The 17,274-nt window shown below is 40.9% G+C and overlaps 1 protein-coding gene across 1 annotated transcript in view; it reads left to right on the top strand.

Moving 5' to 3' along the window:
* The first annotated feature begins 2,630 nt into the window (after window positions 1-2,630).
* LOC140946178 (dual serine/threonine and tyrosine protein kinase-like) overlaps window positions 2,631-17,274 on the top strand; it is a 30,324-nt gene continuing 15,680 nt past the window's right edge. The window contains exon 1 of the mRNA XM_073395262.1: window positions 2,631-3,291. Within this exon, the coding sequence (XP_073251363.1) occupies window positions 2,662-3,291 (630 nt within the window). The 5' untranslated portion in view covers window positions 2,631-2,661. The remainder of the gene's footprint in view (window positions 3,292-17,274) is intronic.

The raw sequence follows: 17,274 nt of genomic DNA on the forward strand, positions 1-17,274 counted from the left end.
ATCATTAAAATCCATTATAGGAAAATGTGTAAGATAAAACGACTAGGTTTATCCGGGTATAATTGACACTTACGTGACGCACTTCCGTTTGATTGTGTAACATTCACTAACCCGCCGCGCTACGGGTCAATCCAATTCTTAGTTTTTGTTTTATTTTATATTGCATCATTGTAGCTTGTCACCTTCGGCAGAGGTTTCTGATTATATTTTTGATTGCATGCGGGTTTCGAAATTAATCATCACCTGTCAATAAATAAACTGCCAGACTGTCACGCCAACAATGCTTGATGTTTTATGTAAGTGATAAACCTGTTTATCAGGATTAAATACATGTGACGGAAGTTCAGCGCCAAGCCCCATGAATATATGTTAGTTGCTGCCACGTATGCGATTCTAGCCAGCTAATGCGTTGAACACGATTGTAAGCTTTTCTTGTCCCATCCCTCCCTCCCTGAGGGTATCGCGCGATGGTCTAGGCAATAAGCACAGGGAACCCCAAAGAGAGTTGTTAGTTATTGTCTATTATAATTAGCTAACAACAGGACCTATTTTCAGCAATACACATTACATTTCGGGTCCATTTCGCTTGCTTAGTAGAAGAAAATCAATCCGGGAGCTGGGAGAGATTTGATCCCGAACTATATGATACGTATAATCTGGCGAGAGCTTTGCAGAATTTTTTGGCAAAATATACCCACAGTTGCCTGAGGGTGATAATAAAAAAAGCCGGTGTTACAGGCGTTGAAATATGCACTGGCAGGTGGGCGAAGGAGGCTAGGGAGAAGGGAGAGGGATCGAGGTTAGCCGGGCCAAACAGACCTCCCTTTCCCTTTTTACCTCTTGCGGTTTTCTCTCCTTCCCCCAGTCCTTTCCTGGGGCCTGCGCCAGCGCAAAAATGTTCCAGGGCTAGTCATGGGCTCCGTCAAGGGCAGATGCTTTTTAAAAAATTATTTTCCCTCGACACTTTTTACGACCATACCCTGGGTGCCAGAGACTTTTTGGCCGAAAGCTGAAGACGTGTCAGCGTGCGGCCGACAAAGCTCTTCGTCACACGCGAGAAAGAATCTCTGGTAACCAGGGTACTACGACCAATGACTGCTCTCGTGTCAATTTGCGACTTTCACGTTCCCCATAATGCAATTCGTTTTCCCCTCAAAATTTTGCATAAGTATTGTTTTCAATTTCTCTTGGGACTAACAATCGTCCCCAGAAAAATTGAAAACAAAACTTAAGGTGATGTCACACGAGTCCATTGGCAACGACGATTTTTAGTGCAACAGCGTTGCAACATTGTGGCGATATTGTTTCGAATGGTTGCAACGTTGTTCAAACATTGCAAGGCTGTGTTGCACTAAAAATCGTCGTTGCGTAAATCACCTTCATGCAAAATGTGTGGAAAACAAATTGCATTATGCGGAACGTGAAAGTCGCCCATGGTAAAGCGAGCCGTGGAACACGACATACGGCAGAAAGTCGCCTTCAGCGAAAGACAAGTAGTGCTTGCACCCTGAATGGCTATGGGCTTCTGTGGCTGTATTATCTTTGAATAACATTCACTCAATTTTTTTAAGGCATGGACCTCTAGTTGAAGCTTTATATAATGAAAATTGTCTTGCACTAATTAAGTTTAAAACAACTTCCAGTACAAAACGTTTTGCTTATTTTTCTTGATTTTTTGTGACATATACAAGAAAAGAAAACCCCCCAGTTTTTAACGAAAATTGCTTTTGACCCATGGAAAGAAACAAGGTTGATTTTACAGTTGGGAATATCGTAAGGCACGGCCTTTCTTCAGGGTGTAACAAACGACTCAAACGACTACTTTTGACCCATGCCTTATCATTATTTTACTTGAGAAGGGGAGCGTATAATAATGCGTTTCAAACCTCGACGATAACACGACTGCACGTGGCAAGGCTTGTCCTGTCGAACGTCACTAACTACATTTTATTGGTTGATTTAAGTATTGCATGTTGGCGAAAAAATAAACAAAGCGTAAAAAAAAAACAGTTTCCCCAGTAGGACAAAGTGGTGGGACCAGCAGCATAGTCTCTACCCATATAGCCCGCTTTCTTTGTGTAGTCAGTACTAGGACCTAGTACTACTGGCACAACTCAATGTGCACTTATCATAGTGTAAGACTAAATTAAATTACTTACAGTGTAGCCAAGGCACTTAACTCTGAAAATTCTCGAACATTGAGAGTTTCTGGATGCATGCTGGATATTTGTATAAAAAATGTAGACAAGTGGCAATATTACTCGTATCGCAAACAGGGCAGACCCCCTCCTGTTCCTTCCCGAACTCTGTATGCAAGTATTACCGATGGCTATGAAAAGACCCTGGAAACGAGCCATTTAGCCCGGAAGTATTGCTTTGTTTTCTCTGCAGTTGGTAATGATTGCCCAACACTGACACCTTTTTTATTCTCTTGGAATCCTGCTCATTCCACAATGAAACAAAAAATCCTTGACGGGGGATGGATGGCAGACGTTGGAAAAAAATCTTAATCATAAATAATTAAACCCTTTCTGAGAAACGCCGACAAATTCATATTCATGAGATGAAGTGAAAGTTAATCTAGTTTGCATGCATTACAGGATGACTTCGAAGTTCGTTGCCTGATGAGCTAAAAATTCGTTTTCCTATTCACCAGAGACAATGCAGAACACATTAAAAAAGTCCGTGGAGGAGTTTAGAGAATATTCTGAACGAGCCAACGTGCTATTCAACGAGACAATTCAATGTTTAGAAGAAATGGAGAACCAAGCGAAGCTGAACAAAGACGCCATTACAAACATGTTTTCTTCAATAAGTATAGAAGAGATCCAGCGCGCCTTGAACAAAAGGCCTGCAGTGGTGTTCATTGGTAATAGAAATTGTGGCAAAAGTGCTATACTAAACGAACTTTTGGGTGGTTCGTATCTTCCTGTTCACGAAACACCGTGTACTTCCCGTATTGTCAAGATCAGTTACACACCGAATCAGAATACAGTCCGAACTGTTGACAAAATGGGCCAAGAAACCAAACCATTGACTGTATTCAACAAGAAGGTTCCTGAAGACTATGTCGTGGCCAGTGATGATGGCAGAGATCAGTCCCAACAGCTGAGGTGGACTGTGGAAATTGCTTTGAATCATCCCTTTCTAAAGAGCGGTATTGAGTTGATCGACTCCCCAGGGAGAAATGAAAATGATGCATTGGATGATGTGTTGGATACGTTCTTTGAGAAGGGGACAACTCCGCTTGTTGTATACATCATTGATGGAAACGAGCAACTGAGGCCATCGGTAAGTACAAGTAAATTAAATTGTACGGTGATGAATAAGTCATTCTCGGAAACTTTTTATGAGGAAGTCGGGAGTTTGCTTTCAGCCGGAAATACTGGGTAGCTCGACTTGTGCTAGCAACGAAATTTGTGATGTCTTCTCATTTTTTCAAACGGCTGATTTTAAGAAAAGTGTATGAAAACATCCCCCTGCGAGGGAGACGATAACGACCCATATCTATACCCTGAGATGCAGCTAAACTGCAAAATGGAATGTAAGGTGAAGCTTTAAAAAATGCTTTGTACCTTAGCTAAATCATGTGGACTAGGATACCAGTTGAAATTTCAGAGGCATGTGATAAAATATAGACTGGACTGGACTGGTAAAACATAGACTGAATTGATGAAACGTGGACTAATAAAACATGGAGTGATAAAACATGGATTAACATAGCCTGAGCATCAGGCCTTCCTAAGGGGCTAGGGGAGAGGAGATTTTAGATAGGGGAGGGGGAGGGGAAGAAGAGAAAGGAAGGCCTGACACAAAACCATTCAGCAAATCGTGTGACACATCCAAAATCTGGATGTGGCAGTGATTGGATCAGGGCGGATAAAGGTTGGGCGGTGAAACAAGCGCGTCCGAGCAAAAAGGTGTGATTCAGTGGACTGGGACTCTGCTTAGAAATGTCGCTTGTTTTCGACTTCGGTCAGGGCTTGCGATATGATGTGGTTTGTACATTAGACACTGCTGCTTTCACTGAATTATGGCGGCTTGATTTGTTTTCTTGCACGTCTTCCTCGTTCCTTTGTGCTGGTACGTTGTCTCCGAGAGGCAAATGTTGCTATTTTTTGCGGGAGGTTTAGCTGGAGTTAGCCTGAGATCATGCCCTCTCCCTATTAACCGTTTAAGTCTCTCACAGGAAGAGGGCATGATACATTTCTTTGTCGGATCACATGTAAAAAAGCCAGAATCTGGACTTTTTTCTGATTGGATAGGAAACAATACGGATGATTTGCGCTGTTCCAATTGGCCAAAATGCCGCCATCAGTTAGTTGCTGTTGATTTCAGTCTGCATTTTTGTCATCCTCGGAGACCCAGGGGCAGTTAGTCGGGTCGATAAAATGTTCGTGGTGAAAGTTTACTGTAAGATCGAGACGAGCCCCTGGGCACTTACTCTTACCGAACCAGTTCCAGAAGCGTTTGAATTGCCTCCTTCTGATTGGCCAGAAAAAAATTTTTCTGGCCAATCAGCGAAGAGAAGCTGCCGGGTGACTCTCGTGTTTTCTTACACGACGTAGTTTTCTTCATCGATCGCCATAGTTGCGTAGCGCGTTGAACGGGGAAAGTTACTCGAGGAAAGTTTCAGAACAAAATGTTAACAACCCGCAAAAATTTACAATCTTAGCGGGGCTACAAGACACAAACACTCTCCGATGGATTTTTAGGGCGGATCTTTCCAAGGTGTCGTAAATTTTTATTGGTGATACGATCCGCGATGCATGACTTTCACTTTCCACCCCTTTATTTGCTCCCATTGTTTAGTATACAACGCCAAGCTTACATTTTAGATGTCCATGTTCGTTGCACGACTTCTGAATCTTTCTACAGTGTGAAAATTTCCGTTGGACGGGCCACGCAACTACGTCGATTGATCGTAGGAATGGCTGGCTTGCTGCAGCGCACGTACCTTCCTTCTTTCGCGAAACTCCCCTACAGTACGTATTTTGATTACAGCCGTTGGGTTTAGTTCGAAATCTCGGTCCGATTATGTGCTGAAACCTGACTTGTTAAGTGAGGTCGATTTTTGGAGGCTGTGTGCGTTTGTTTTTAAGGATAAGCGAAGAAAAAAAAACAAAGGTGAGTTTGCGAAAATGTTTGAAAGTGGTTGGTGTGAGGGTGTTGGAGGGCGATAAACGCGCAGTGTGTGTGACACGTGTAGGTATAGAGTTGAGAAATCGTGGAAGGGTGGGATGTCTATATAGATGTTTTTGTAGTCACTAAAACTTTACAAAAAGTGAGCGCTTTTAAGGAAATTCCAGGGAGAAGAGACCAAGGAATAGGGACACTTTCCAAAGATCCCAACTTCAGCTCTTGATTTCAAGGACCTAGGTCTCTGGCTTACTAAACCGCATAAGAGAACCTAGGTTAATCTTCACTGTGATTCGAATTATGGCTAATATAGTAGAAATGAATTTTCATTATGATATAATAATGACATAATTTCACATAATATGTGATTTTTTGCCAAACTAATTATCTATGATTGCTTTGATGTTTCCCTTACCGACCTCCTTAAACACATCCACAGTGCCATTGTTTTAAATCCCTTGCAATTGATGGTACAAGATTGGACTTATTTTGAAAGAATAATTCTGCAATATTAACAATTTTCCTAGGGTGCATTTGTTTGATATTTCATAACTTCCCTATCATAATTCTCCTCATCTGACAATAATATTCTTCATTGATAATTATTTTAATTTAAATCTTTAAACACCCTCTTCAGAAAGGTAAAAATCTTCATTGCATGGTCACCATTCCACACAGTGTCTCTAAAATACTTTCCACAGAACATAATTTATTACAATTATCAATTATTGTTTCCTGTAGAAGACAATCAGAGAATACAAATTCTAGAATACAAGCAGTGAAGATTTGATTCTTGAAATTCCTGTCTCAGATCATCTTGATTTTCTTCAAGCAGACTAACAGTCTTTGGCACTGATGTGGCAACAGCTTAAAAATAAAATTAATGTAATGGCATCTATAGTTCTGTATTATGGGATGTTTTTCCATTTATAATAGGTAAATGTTCAATAATTGAACATTTATGATCTATGATTTATGATTTGAGACAGGAATGTCAAGAATCAAATCTTCACTGCTTGCATTCTAGAATTTGTATTCTCTGATTGTCAATTATTGCATTATTATGTGCAATTATTGCACAATTATCTTAAGCAGTCACACAGCTTACCTCATCAGCTTTCAATTGTCAATAAATGGTGACAAAAAACATGATAATTCTAGACTTGTGAAGTGTCTGTCAGCTTTTAGACATAAGATTACTGAGGATCCTTGAATAAAAGCCAGATCTACTGTCAAGTATAATGAGGGTCCTAAAGGGGGGATATCAATCCCATTGAAACTGTTTAACCCTCAATTCCCATTTTTTACATTTTTTCCCATTCTCAGTGATAGAATCCCCCTGCCAGTGTCTTAAATCCCATTTTCCCAGAGTAACAACATCCCATTTTACCCCTTCAGAAGTCCCCACAATGAATTCAGTGTAGCACCCTTCCTAGTAAACAAATCAGCATACTTAGGGAAAGTTCATTTAATATGACAAGGGGGGGGGGGATGAAGATATTGAGGGGGGGCTCCAAAAATTTTTAGACACCCGAAGGGGGGGCTCTGAAAAAATTGTTGCGCTAGGAGGGGGGGCTCCGAAAATTTGTATACTTCAAAACCAACACATGACATCATCATACAGATCGGATGGTTTTCAACTCAACAATTTAATGACCTGTGCAACTCGGCTATATCACGTGGTTTACAGATATAACAAATGTAGTCTCAGTAATTATTACACTCTTGTTCATCCCAAAAATGCTTTAGAAAAGTGTATCACAACTGTATCTCAAGTTTGTCATAGTATAAACCATTGAAGACAATAACGGTAAATATATTTAATACAGTCTAGCGATCTTTTTTCAGGGGAGCAAAGGATTGAAGGAGGAGGGGGGGGGGGGCTCTGAAATTTTTTCGACTACCAAGGAGGGGGCTCCTAAAAAATTGAACCGCTAGTGAGGGGGGCTGCTAAAATTTCAAGCTTCGAGTTTCAATATCTTCATCCCCCCCCCGTTGTCATATTAAATGAACTTTCCCTTACCGATGAACAGCTGTATGTAACTGCAACAAGATTCTTCTGGTAAAACTCCTTAGAGAACATTGCCCTGAATTTCTTGTCCCCAGTTAAAGATTCCATGCCTCCGTACAACACAGAAAACGCTCCCTATCCATTCAATATTTCTTAATCTTTCGTTTTGCTTTCCCCTAAGTAAGCGGCCAGAATTCCTAGTGACCTCAAGTACCTTACCTGGTCCTCAACAATTGACATGAGAGGTGAAATCGCTATGAACAATGGATTACTAAGGAATTCATAACCTTAAGCATCAAACGATTTTTAAACTCCCTAGCTTATAAGCAACATTTGGAAGGTTAGACTACTCTATCAATTGCCCAAAAACATTTCTTCTTTCCACAATCTTCTCAATAATAAATCTTTGCTTCGCTTTCAAACTGTACCACAGGAAACAAAGACAAACCTTCTCCAAGCGCTTGCTGGAGGTCTCCCTCTAATAATAATAACCTTTATTTTAAGAGGGTGACACCAGTTACTATGAAAAGTATACTCCCTAGTGGCCCTCGAATCTTAAGTTAACACTACTATCAACTTCGGCAGAAATCGTACGGTCAACTGCTGTAAGCTTTTAAGCTTAAAAGTTTCGGAAGGAGTTTGGAGCGAAAGCAAGAAGAAGGCACTGAAACTAGCCGGCATTTCCCACGACCAATCGACGTAATTGCGTGGCCCGTGCAACGGAAATTTTCACGCTGTAGAAAGATTCAGAAGACGTGCAACGAACATGGACATCTAAAATGTAAGCTTGGCGTTGTATACTAAACAATGGGAGCAAATAAAGGGGTGGAAAGTGAAAGTCATGCATCGCGGATCGTATCACCAATAAAAATTTACGACACCTTGGAAAGATCCGCCCTAAAAATCCATCGGAGAGTGTTTGTTTCTTGTAGCCCCGCTAAGGTTGTAATTTTTGCGGGTTGTTAACATTTTGTTCTGAAACTTTCCTCGAGAAACTTTCCCCGTTCAACGCGCTACGCAACTATGGCGATCGATGAAGAAAACTACGTCGTGTAAGAAAACACGAGAGTCACCCGGCAGCTTCTCTTCGCTGATTGGCCAGAAAAATTTTTTTCTGGCCAATCAGAAGGAGGCAATTCAAACGCTTCTGGAACTGGTTCGGTAAGAGTAAGTGCCCAGGCGCTCGTCTCGATCTTACAGTAAACTTCCACCACGAACATTTTATCGACCCGACTAACTGCCCCTGGGTCTCCGAGGATGCATTTTTGTTTGCGTAATGAGTAAATACACACGCGAGTTCGTTATGAAATTTCTGCCGGCTCAGTTTTCTTGAATTTGAAGAATGCCTAAATAGAAATTTCATCCATTGAAATATTTTCCATCTCATCGTCTACTAAAAAGTTGCAGTCAAAAATTCACCGATCATTTGAATGCAATTTGATACCGGCTACAAGTTACAGATACAGAAGCGACAAACGGGTTCACTTTTCAAATAATCAATGCATGATCTATGGAATCTTGATCTGGATTGACTGTAATTCCCTCTTCAGAAACCTGCGAATTATTCTGAGCGATCTTCGCTTTCACAACACCTTTCAGTTCGTAAAATATGGTGCTTCAGGCTAATTTTTTTTTCCACTGCTTTCGGCACAGAACGAAGTCAACGAGCTTTACTCAGTAAATTCTTTATTATTTGTAGCTGTTAAACAAAGGTACGGCAACTCCAGCTAGCAGTATTTCATCACAAAAACAACCCATTTAAAATTCTTTATAGGAAGCGCCATCTGAACATGGAAGTATTCAAAATTTTTCTTTTCCCTAACATTGATTTCAAAAGAGACATTATGCACCTATCAATGTAATGCCGGCGGGGGGGGGGGGGGGGGGGAGGCAGGGCATAGGGTGGGGATTTGACTTTTTTCAAAAATTTGCGATCAAATTCCCTGCCCACGGGCAAATCATTCCAGTCAAATCCAACCAAATTTCCCCACCCCAGGCTGCACATTGCTGTCAATCCCAAGGCAGAACCTAAGAAAGGCACAATAAAAATATCTCCAAATAAAACTCTGCAATCTTTTATAAACGTTGCTGCATAACCCAAGATACATGTTCCTGTTACAGCTGCAATTATACGTTTTAACCATAATCCGTGTTACACTGCGTAGAATACATAAACCTTTAGGAGAAAGTGCACATTTTGTAAGTCTAAATATACCCTTCTTAGTAAAGGGTACAAAGAAAGCCAGTTTCGTAATGCACCTATCAATGTAAGAGGGTCTCAATGGGGTTAACCGATAGGCGTAAAACGGCCAAAAATTTAGTCGATAGCCGTAAAAATTGAAAAATTTTAACCGTTAGCCGTAAATAGAGTAAAAAAGAGTTAACCGTAAAAGAAACTGTTGCCTAGATTTGCTACTTTTAATGAAGGTACTAAACTCACTTATGGTTGCGTTTTTTATTTCCCGGCTAGTGTGACTCCGTACGCACGTTAGGCGCAGCGCCTTTTAGGTGTTGACCAAGACCTAGGCTCCATTTCCGCCACTCTCTCGGGGAACTATAATTTTTTCCATAGCGAAAGTGAGGCTTCTTGCTGGGGATTAATATTTGTGATTTTCAGGAGGTCGTGCCCTCGAAACACTAGTGAAACAACACGCAGAGATGTCACTGTTTCTAAAACAACAATTCCCTGTTTTTCTCTGACGCTACGGCGTCTTCCCACGCAATCTCGGTCAAGACATTTCGGTGGCGAACTCGCTCGGACCACGTGAGCCGAAATGCATTAGCCGCCCAGAATAATGAGGCCTGCTAGTGGTGGTGGTGTCATTGTTGTTCCTACAGTCCTTCGCTATCATAAAAACACTGGACACGGGAATTTTGTTATTGGCCGTTTTCAAGCTAGAGCTAGAAATGGATTATCTGTCTGAGACTAGGCTGTTTACAGTCGCCCCTCTCCGATTTTTTCTGAGGGGAGGGGGCGGCTGTACACAGGCTATCTGGAACGGATAATCCCGTCTTCAAACTGTCCGTCGAAATTGACGGATAAAGTCAGGTGAATTGTTCATTCAAAATTAAAACTATTACATTTTCAAATCAATAAGTATTACCTATCTGACGCGAATCATCAAACGGATAACCCATCTCACACGAATAATCCGTCTCTGGTGTGAAAACGGCCATTTCTGTTATAATGAATGTCGCGCCCCGGCCTTGACTTGGGCATTTGCGTGTCCGCTTTTGCTTTTTCACAAAGATTATTTTTAAATTGACTATTGACATTTCTATGTGTAAAATAATATTAGAATTGAAATACTTTACAAAAAGTATGATCTATCAAATTTTAAAATTTTCCAAAAGAATAGCTTGTTTCATCCCGAGATGATCCGAAGACCTTTATTTTGATTTGAAGATACAAAAAATACAGATTAATTAATATTTAACTTTTTGAGAAAGAAAAAAATTAACCGATAGCCGTAAAAGAGCCAAAATTTTAGCCGATAACCGTAAAAGCCACCACCCCATTGAGACCCTCATGTAATGCCGGCGGGGGGGGGGGGGGGGGGGGGGGAGAGGCAGGGCATAGGGTGGGGATTTGACTTTTTTCAAAAATTTGCGATCCAATTCCCTTATACGCTTTAACCTTAATTCGTGTTACACTGCGTAGAATACATAAACCTTTAGGAGAAAGTGTACATTTTGTAAGTCTAAATATACCGTTCTTAGTAAAGGGTAGAAAGAACGTCAGTTTTAAAAGTTTACAGTGATTGTAGCGAATGAGCTATACACTAATCAATTGTACTTGAAAAAATCGACTTGGTTTCTCTTTACTTCCGTTTACTTTGATACCACAGTATTTTAAGAGGCTCAATTGATCAAAAAACACGCTAAAACAAACGAAATTTGAAGAGAAAACAGTGAAACCCACTCAGCCTTCGCTTGTTCTCATTGGCCTCCATGACTTCCTGATCTTTTCAAACCGTATGGCGCATGCGTGAAGCGTGGAAGCGGGAAACATATGTTCGGGCGAAGAAAGATTCAAATATCCCCTCCCCCGGGAGAACAAGATCAGTCAAATGCCCTACCCCAGGGACAACAAAGACAATCAAATCCCTACTCCATGCCCTGCCCCCCCCCCCCCCCCCCCCCGCGGCTTTACATTGATAGGTGCATAAGTTTACAGTGATTGTAGCGAATGAGCTATACACTAATCAATTGTACTTGCAAAAATCGACTTGGTTTCTCTTTACTTCCGTTTACTTTGATACCACAGTATATTAAGAGGTTCAATTGATCAAAAACACGCTAAAACAAACGAAATTTGAAGACAAAACAGTGAAATCCACTCAGCCTTCGATTGTTCTCATTGGCCTCCATGACTTCCTGATCTTTTCAAACCGTATGGCGCATGGGTGAAGCGTGGAAGCGGGAAACATATGTTCGATCTCAGTCTTTTTCGTCCGAGTCAGCAGTCAAATATCTCCACGTCGGGCGAAGAAAGATTCAAATATCCCCTCCCCTGGGAGAACAAGATCAGTCAAATGCCCTACCCCAGGGACAACAAAGACAATCAAATCCCACCCCACGCCCTGGTCCCCCCCCCCCCCCCCCCCAGGCATTACATTGATAGGTGCATTATTCGCGAAAAAAATTTGATTCCCGTCTGGTAAACGCTTACTGGCTAATAACATGACAGGTCAAGGAGACGTTAGATTATATACGTAAATTAGGGGGCGGTTGACGGCTGGTTAAATGAATGTATCAGGCGTTATTTTTTTCCCCTCTCGAGCCAAAGAAACAAAGAAGCAAAAGAAAAAAAACCGCGTGATCTCAGGTTTAAGCTGGAGTAGACAAACATCTCTCTCAAAGGGTTTCTTTTATTACTTCCATGACTCTACCACCGAATTATATTTTCGTTCTGCTACTCGCCAATGTCGATGTTATTCCAAAACAAAAACAACTAAGTACTGTCTAAAACAAGAAGGAAAATCTTATCCATGTCATCCATGGCAAAACTAAAAGACAGCAGATCGTGTTTCATAACTAGTTGACGTGTATTTTATAATTTATAAATGCGTGCAGCTCGTGCAAGGTGAAATTATGCTAATTTCAATCACTATCATCCCTCTTTTTAATTTTGAAAAAAACACCTCATACGTCTTTCTGTTTCTTCAAAACTTCAAAATTAGTTTCCCCTCGGTTTTTACTGTTTATCTTGTTTTGTTTTAGAGAGAAAAACGGAGAAAAAAACCTTACAACTAACCTCAATAAATTTTGTTTACATGCGGTTGCCGGATTTGCACACAAATGTCCAGTGCTGGCCACAAGATCCCTACTTTCCTTTTTCATCCTTAGTTCCACACTTCTCAGGGGTCTGGAAGTGTGGAAAAGTCTGACAAAGTCAGGATAATGTCACACTTTTCCCACAGGCACAAACCCCTTGTCATTCTTTACTTAGTTCCACGCTTCTCAGAGGTGGGAAGTGTGGAAAAGTCCAACAAAGTAAAGGATATTGTCGCACTTTTCCCCCAGTCATGAACCCTTTGTCATTCTTTACTTAGTTCTACACTTCTCAGAGGTGTGGAAGTGTGGAATAGTCCGACAAAGTAAGAATAATGTCACACTTTCCCCCTGGTCATACGAAACCACTGTCATTCTTTACTTAGTTCTACACTTCTCAGAGGTGTGGAAGTGTGGAAAAGTCTGACAAAGTCAGGATAATGTCACACTTTTCCCCTAGTCATACGAAACCACTGTCATTCTTTACTTAGTTCTACACTTCTCAGAGGTGTGGAAGTATGAAATAGTCTGACAGAGTCAGGATATTGTCGCACTTTCCCCCCAGTCACGAATCCCTTGACATTCTTTCCTTAGTTACAATCCTATGTATGAAATGAGAATAAAGCACAGTGGGAGTATTTGTTGGTTTTATTCCTGCAACTCGTTTTACATCTTTTTAAATGCTATTTTAAGTTTAGACAACAATTCTATGACTAGAAGATATTAGCCTTGTTTCACTGCCATCTGTTTGAATAAGGATACCTGACCATAAAAGAAGCCTACATTTTCTCTGTCACGAAGTCCCCGTCAGTCCTTTATCTTCGTTTATTTATTTAGTTATTTATTTTTCAACGGAAACCTCAACAACGTCATCTCATCTATGGATTTTTATTTTTGAAATTTTTCATCTTATATGTGCCATATGTGAGATGTCTTATTCTGGGTTTTTCTCCTTCCTATAGATCTATTCGGCTGACTCAATGTCGTACCCAATTCAAACCCTTTGGGTATAAAACGTTTTGTTTTAGGAATTTCCATATCATTTAAATGTGAATGCCACATTATAACGCAAATACAATACACAAAGAATCTTAACCCTGGGAGCTTTCAATTGGGTACAACAGTCAGGTCTCTTAAGATCGTGACAACGCTAAAAATAGGCAGTAAAAAATGCAGATTATGTACGTTCTATCTTCCTCGCTTTAAGATCAACTTGATAAAGTTTATAAATGCTCAAATCAATTGTTATTGTTCTATTCCTTCATCAGGTTCATGACCTAAATTGGTCTAAAAATATACAGCATTCTGTATAAAGTAATAATTGTGACTTATTGGCCTAGAGTAGCTACCTGCAGATCTCTCTGTGGAAAAGGGGGATCACTTTTTAGGTGCGTGTTATAGGGTCGGCAATATTTATGTTATCTCTACTGCACACGTGACAATACTAAAATATTTGCATGGTCCACCCTCCTCTTCGTCTTTAGAGAGTCACCCTTAGGTGAATTCTTTTTCGAGGTTTCTTGGCCTCGAGCCGCTCGCCTCCGAGCGTGGTGTTGCTTCTTTTTCATAATTTATGTCCAGCATTTACGTAACCTTAGAGAAGAGGAAAAACTGCGAAACAGTGGATATATGGCGTGATCTAACAATTATCAAATTTGAACCCGTACTGATAAGGAAGAAAGCTTGGTTGGAGATCGGATTTCTTAACTTTAAGTTTCTTTCAACAGCTGGCATTGAAACAATGGTTATATCTGCTATTCAAAATAAAAATAGTTCTTAAGGAAAAATGTAAAAAACCATACAGAAATAAAACCAAGTGCTAATAAAGCGCACTGAGCTTCTCGTGACTCAGGGAAAGTGCAACATTAAACTCAACTTGTCAGACTATTCTACCCTTCCTGACCTCCGAGAAGTGTGGAACTAAGTAAAGAATGACAAGGGGTTCTTAACAGGGGGAAAAGTGCGACAATATCCTTACTTTGTCACACTATTTCACAGTTCCACACCTCTGAGAAGTGTGGAACAAGGTAAAGAATGACAAAGGGTTCATGACTGGGGGAAAGTGAGACAATATCCTTACTTTATCGGACTATTCCACACTTCCACACCTCTGAGAAGTGTAGAACTAAGTAAAGAATGACAAAGGGTTCATGACTGGGGGAAAAGTGCGGCAATATCCCTAGTTTGTCACACTATTCCACACTTCCAGACCTCTGAGAAGTGTGGAGCTAAGTAAAGAATGACAAAGGGTTCATGACTGGGGGAAAAGTGCGACAATATCCTTACTTTGTCGGACTTTTCCACACTTCCACACCTCTGAGAAGTGAAGAACTAAGTAAAGAATGACAAAGGGTTAATGACTGGGGGAAAGTGAGACAATATCCTTACTTTGTCGGACTTTTCCACACTTCCACACCTCTGAGAAGTGTAGAACTAAGTAAAGAATGAAAAAGGGTTCATGACTGGGGGAAAGGTGCGACAATATCCTTTACTTTGTCGGCCTTTTTCACACTTCAACACCTCTGAGAAGTGTAGAACTAAGTAAAAAATGACAAAGGGTTCATGACTGGGGGAAAAGTGAGACAATATCCTTACTTTGTCGGACTATTCCACACTTCCACACCTCTGAGAAGTGTGGAACTAAGTAAGAAGTGAAGAAACTGTGGATTTCATGGCCAGGGCTGGACATGCTCCCCGATTTGCAACGCATTGCGCGAATCGCCATGGCGCGTTGCACCCGGGAAGCAAAGTTTGAAGAAGTACAACGCCACTTTATCAATATATGTCAATCTAATTTTTTTTAATGTTATGTAAAATTTATCCTCCTTTAACACAGGTAAAAATTGAGGTTAAGAAGTGTTAAGCTTTTGCAAACGAAACGGCGAAAGACGATTAGGTGATATTTAGTGGAAGGAGGAGGTATTCAACACTTTCAAATTAAACTCAAATTTTGGCATTATACGAGCAATAAGTTTGACTTATATACGTACAGACACAAACATATGAAACTGTTTATTGATATTGTTATGAAACGAATTTATCTATTTCACATTGTAGCCTGAAATTACAGAAAGAAAATAGGATTTCCGGTTTGCAAAGAAGGAAAATTTCTCCTGCCTTGAAGCGCATCGGAAGCGCGGAAAGAGCGCTCGTGCCCAGGGCGGATAAAGGTTGGGCGGTGAAACGAGCGCGTCCGAGCAAAAAGGTGTGATGCAGTAGACTGGGACTCTACTTAGAAATGTCGCTTGTTTTCGACTTTGGTCAGGGCTTGCGATGAGGTTTGACCATTAGACACTGCCGCTATCACTGAATTATGGCGGTGATTTGTTTTCTTGCACTTCTTACTCGTTCCTTTGTGCTGGTACGCTGTCTCCGGGAGGCAAACGTTGCTATTTTTTGCGGGAGGTTTAGTTGGAGCAGACAAACATCTCTTTCAAAGGGTTTCCCTTATTACTTCCACGACTTTACCGCTGAATTATATTTTCGTTCTACTACCCGCCAATGTCGATGTTATTCCAAAACAAAAACAACTAAGTACTGTCTAAAACTCGAAGGAAAATCTCATCCATGTCATCCATGGCAAAACTAAAAGACAGCAGATCGTGTTTCATAACCAGATGACGTGTATTTTATAAAAGCGTGCAGCTCGTGCAAGGTGAAATTATGCTAATTTCAATAACCATCATCCTTCTTTTAATTTTGAAAAAAAACACCTCATACGTCTTTCTGTTTCTTCGAAACTTCAAAATTAGTTTCCTCTCAGTTTTTACTGTTCACCTTGTTTTGTTTTAGAAAGGGAAACGGAGAAAAAACCTTACAACTAACCTCAATAAATTTTGTTTACATGCGGTTGCCGGATTTGCGACGCATTGCGCGAATCGCCATGGCGCGTTGCACCCGAGAAGCAAAGTTTGAAGCAGTACAACGCCACTATATCAAAATATATCAATCTAATTCTTTGTTATGTTATATAAAATTTATCCCCCTTTAACATATGTAAAAATTGAGGTTAAGAAGTGTTAAGCTTTTGCAAACGAAACGGCGAAAGACGATTAGGGGATATTTAGTGGAAGGAGGAGGTATTCAACACTTTCAAATCAAACTCAAATTTTGGCATTATACGACCAACAAGTTTGATTTATAGGCATACAGACACAAACATATGAAACTATTTATTGATATTGTTATGAAACGAATTTATCTATTTAAAACTGGAGCCTGAAATTACAGAAAGAAAATAGGATTTCCGGTTTGCAAAAAGGAAAATTTCGCCGGCCTTCGAGCGCACCGGAAGCGCGGAAAGAGCGCTCGTGCCAGTCCTTCTCCGCATCACACATTAAATGAAGAGCGGAGCGCTCGTTTCACCGCCCAACCTTTATCCGCCCTGCTCGTGCCAGTCCTACTCCGCATCACACATTAAATGAAGAGCGGAGCGCTCGTTTCACCGCCCAACCTTTATCCGCCCTGGATTGGATAACACACAATACTTCCCTGACGTTACCGACCGCAAGTAGATACGACCAGAGCGATCGCCAAGGAGAAGCTAGTCTGCTACACAGGGAGAGAGAGGAGGAGAGAGAGAGGGAGAGAGAGAGGAGGCGGGGAGAGAGAAAAATCATTTTTCTCTCTCCCCGCCGCGTGTCGCCTTTTCTCGCGTGGGGTGATTTTCACGCGCGCTCGCGTTTCGCTCGCCCTACTATCCCTGAGAAAAAATGGGGGACTACTCGTAGTCTAACACAGCCGTTTTTAGTGTCGTCACGCAACGCTCATTGCGTGACGACTCTAAAAACGGCTGTGTAGCAGACTAAGGAGAAGCCTTTTAATCGATGTGATGTTTTGATTTCATGTGG

The sequence above is a fragment of the Porites lutea genome, chromosome 8, assembly GCF_958299795.1.
Source record: "Porites lutea chromosome 8, jaPorLute2.1, whole genome shotgun sequence".
Lineage (NCBI taxonomy): Eukaryota > Metazoa > Cnidaria > Anthozoa > Scleractinia > Poritidae > Porites > Porites lutea.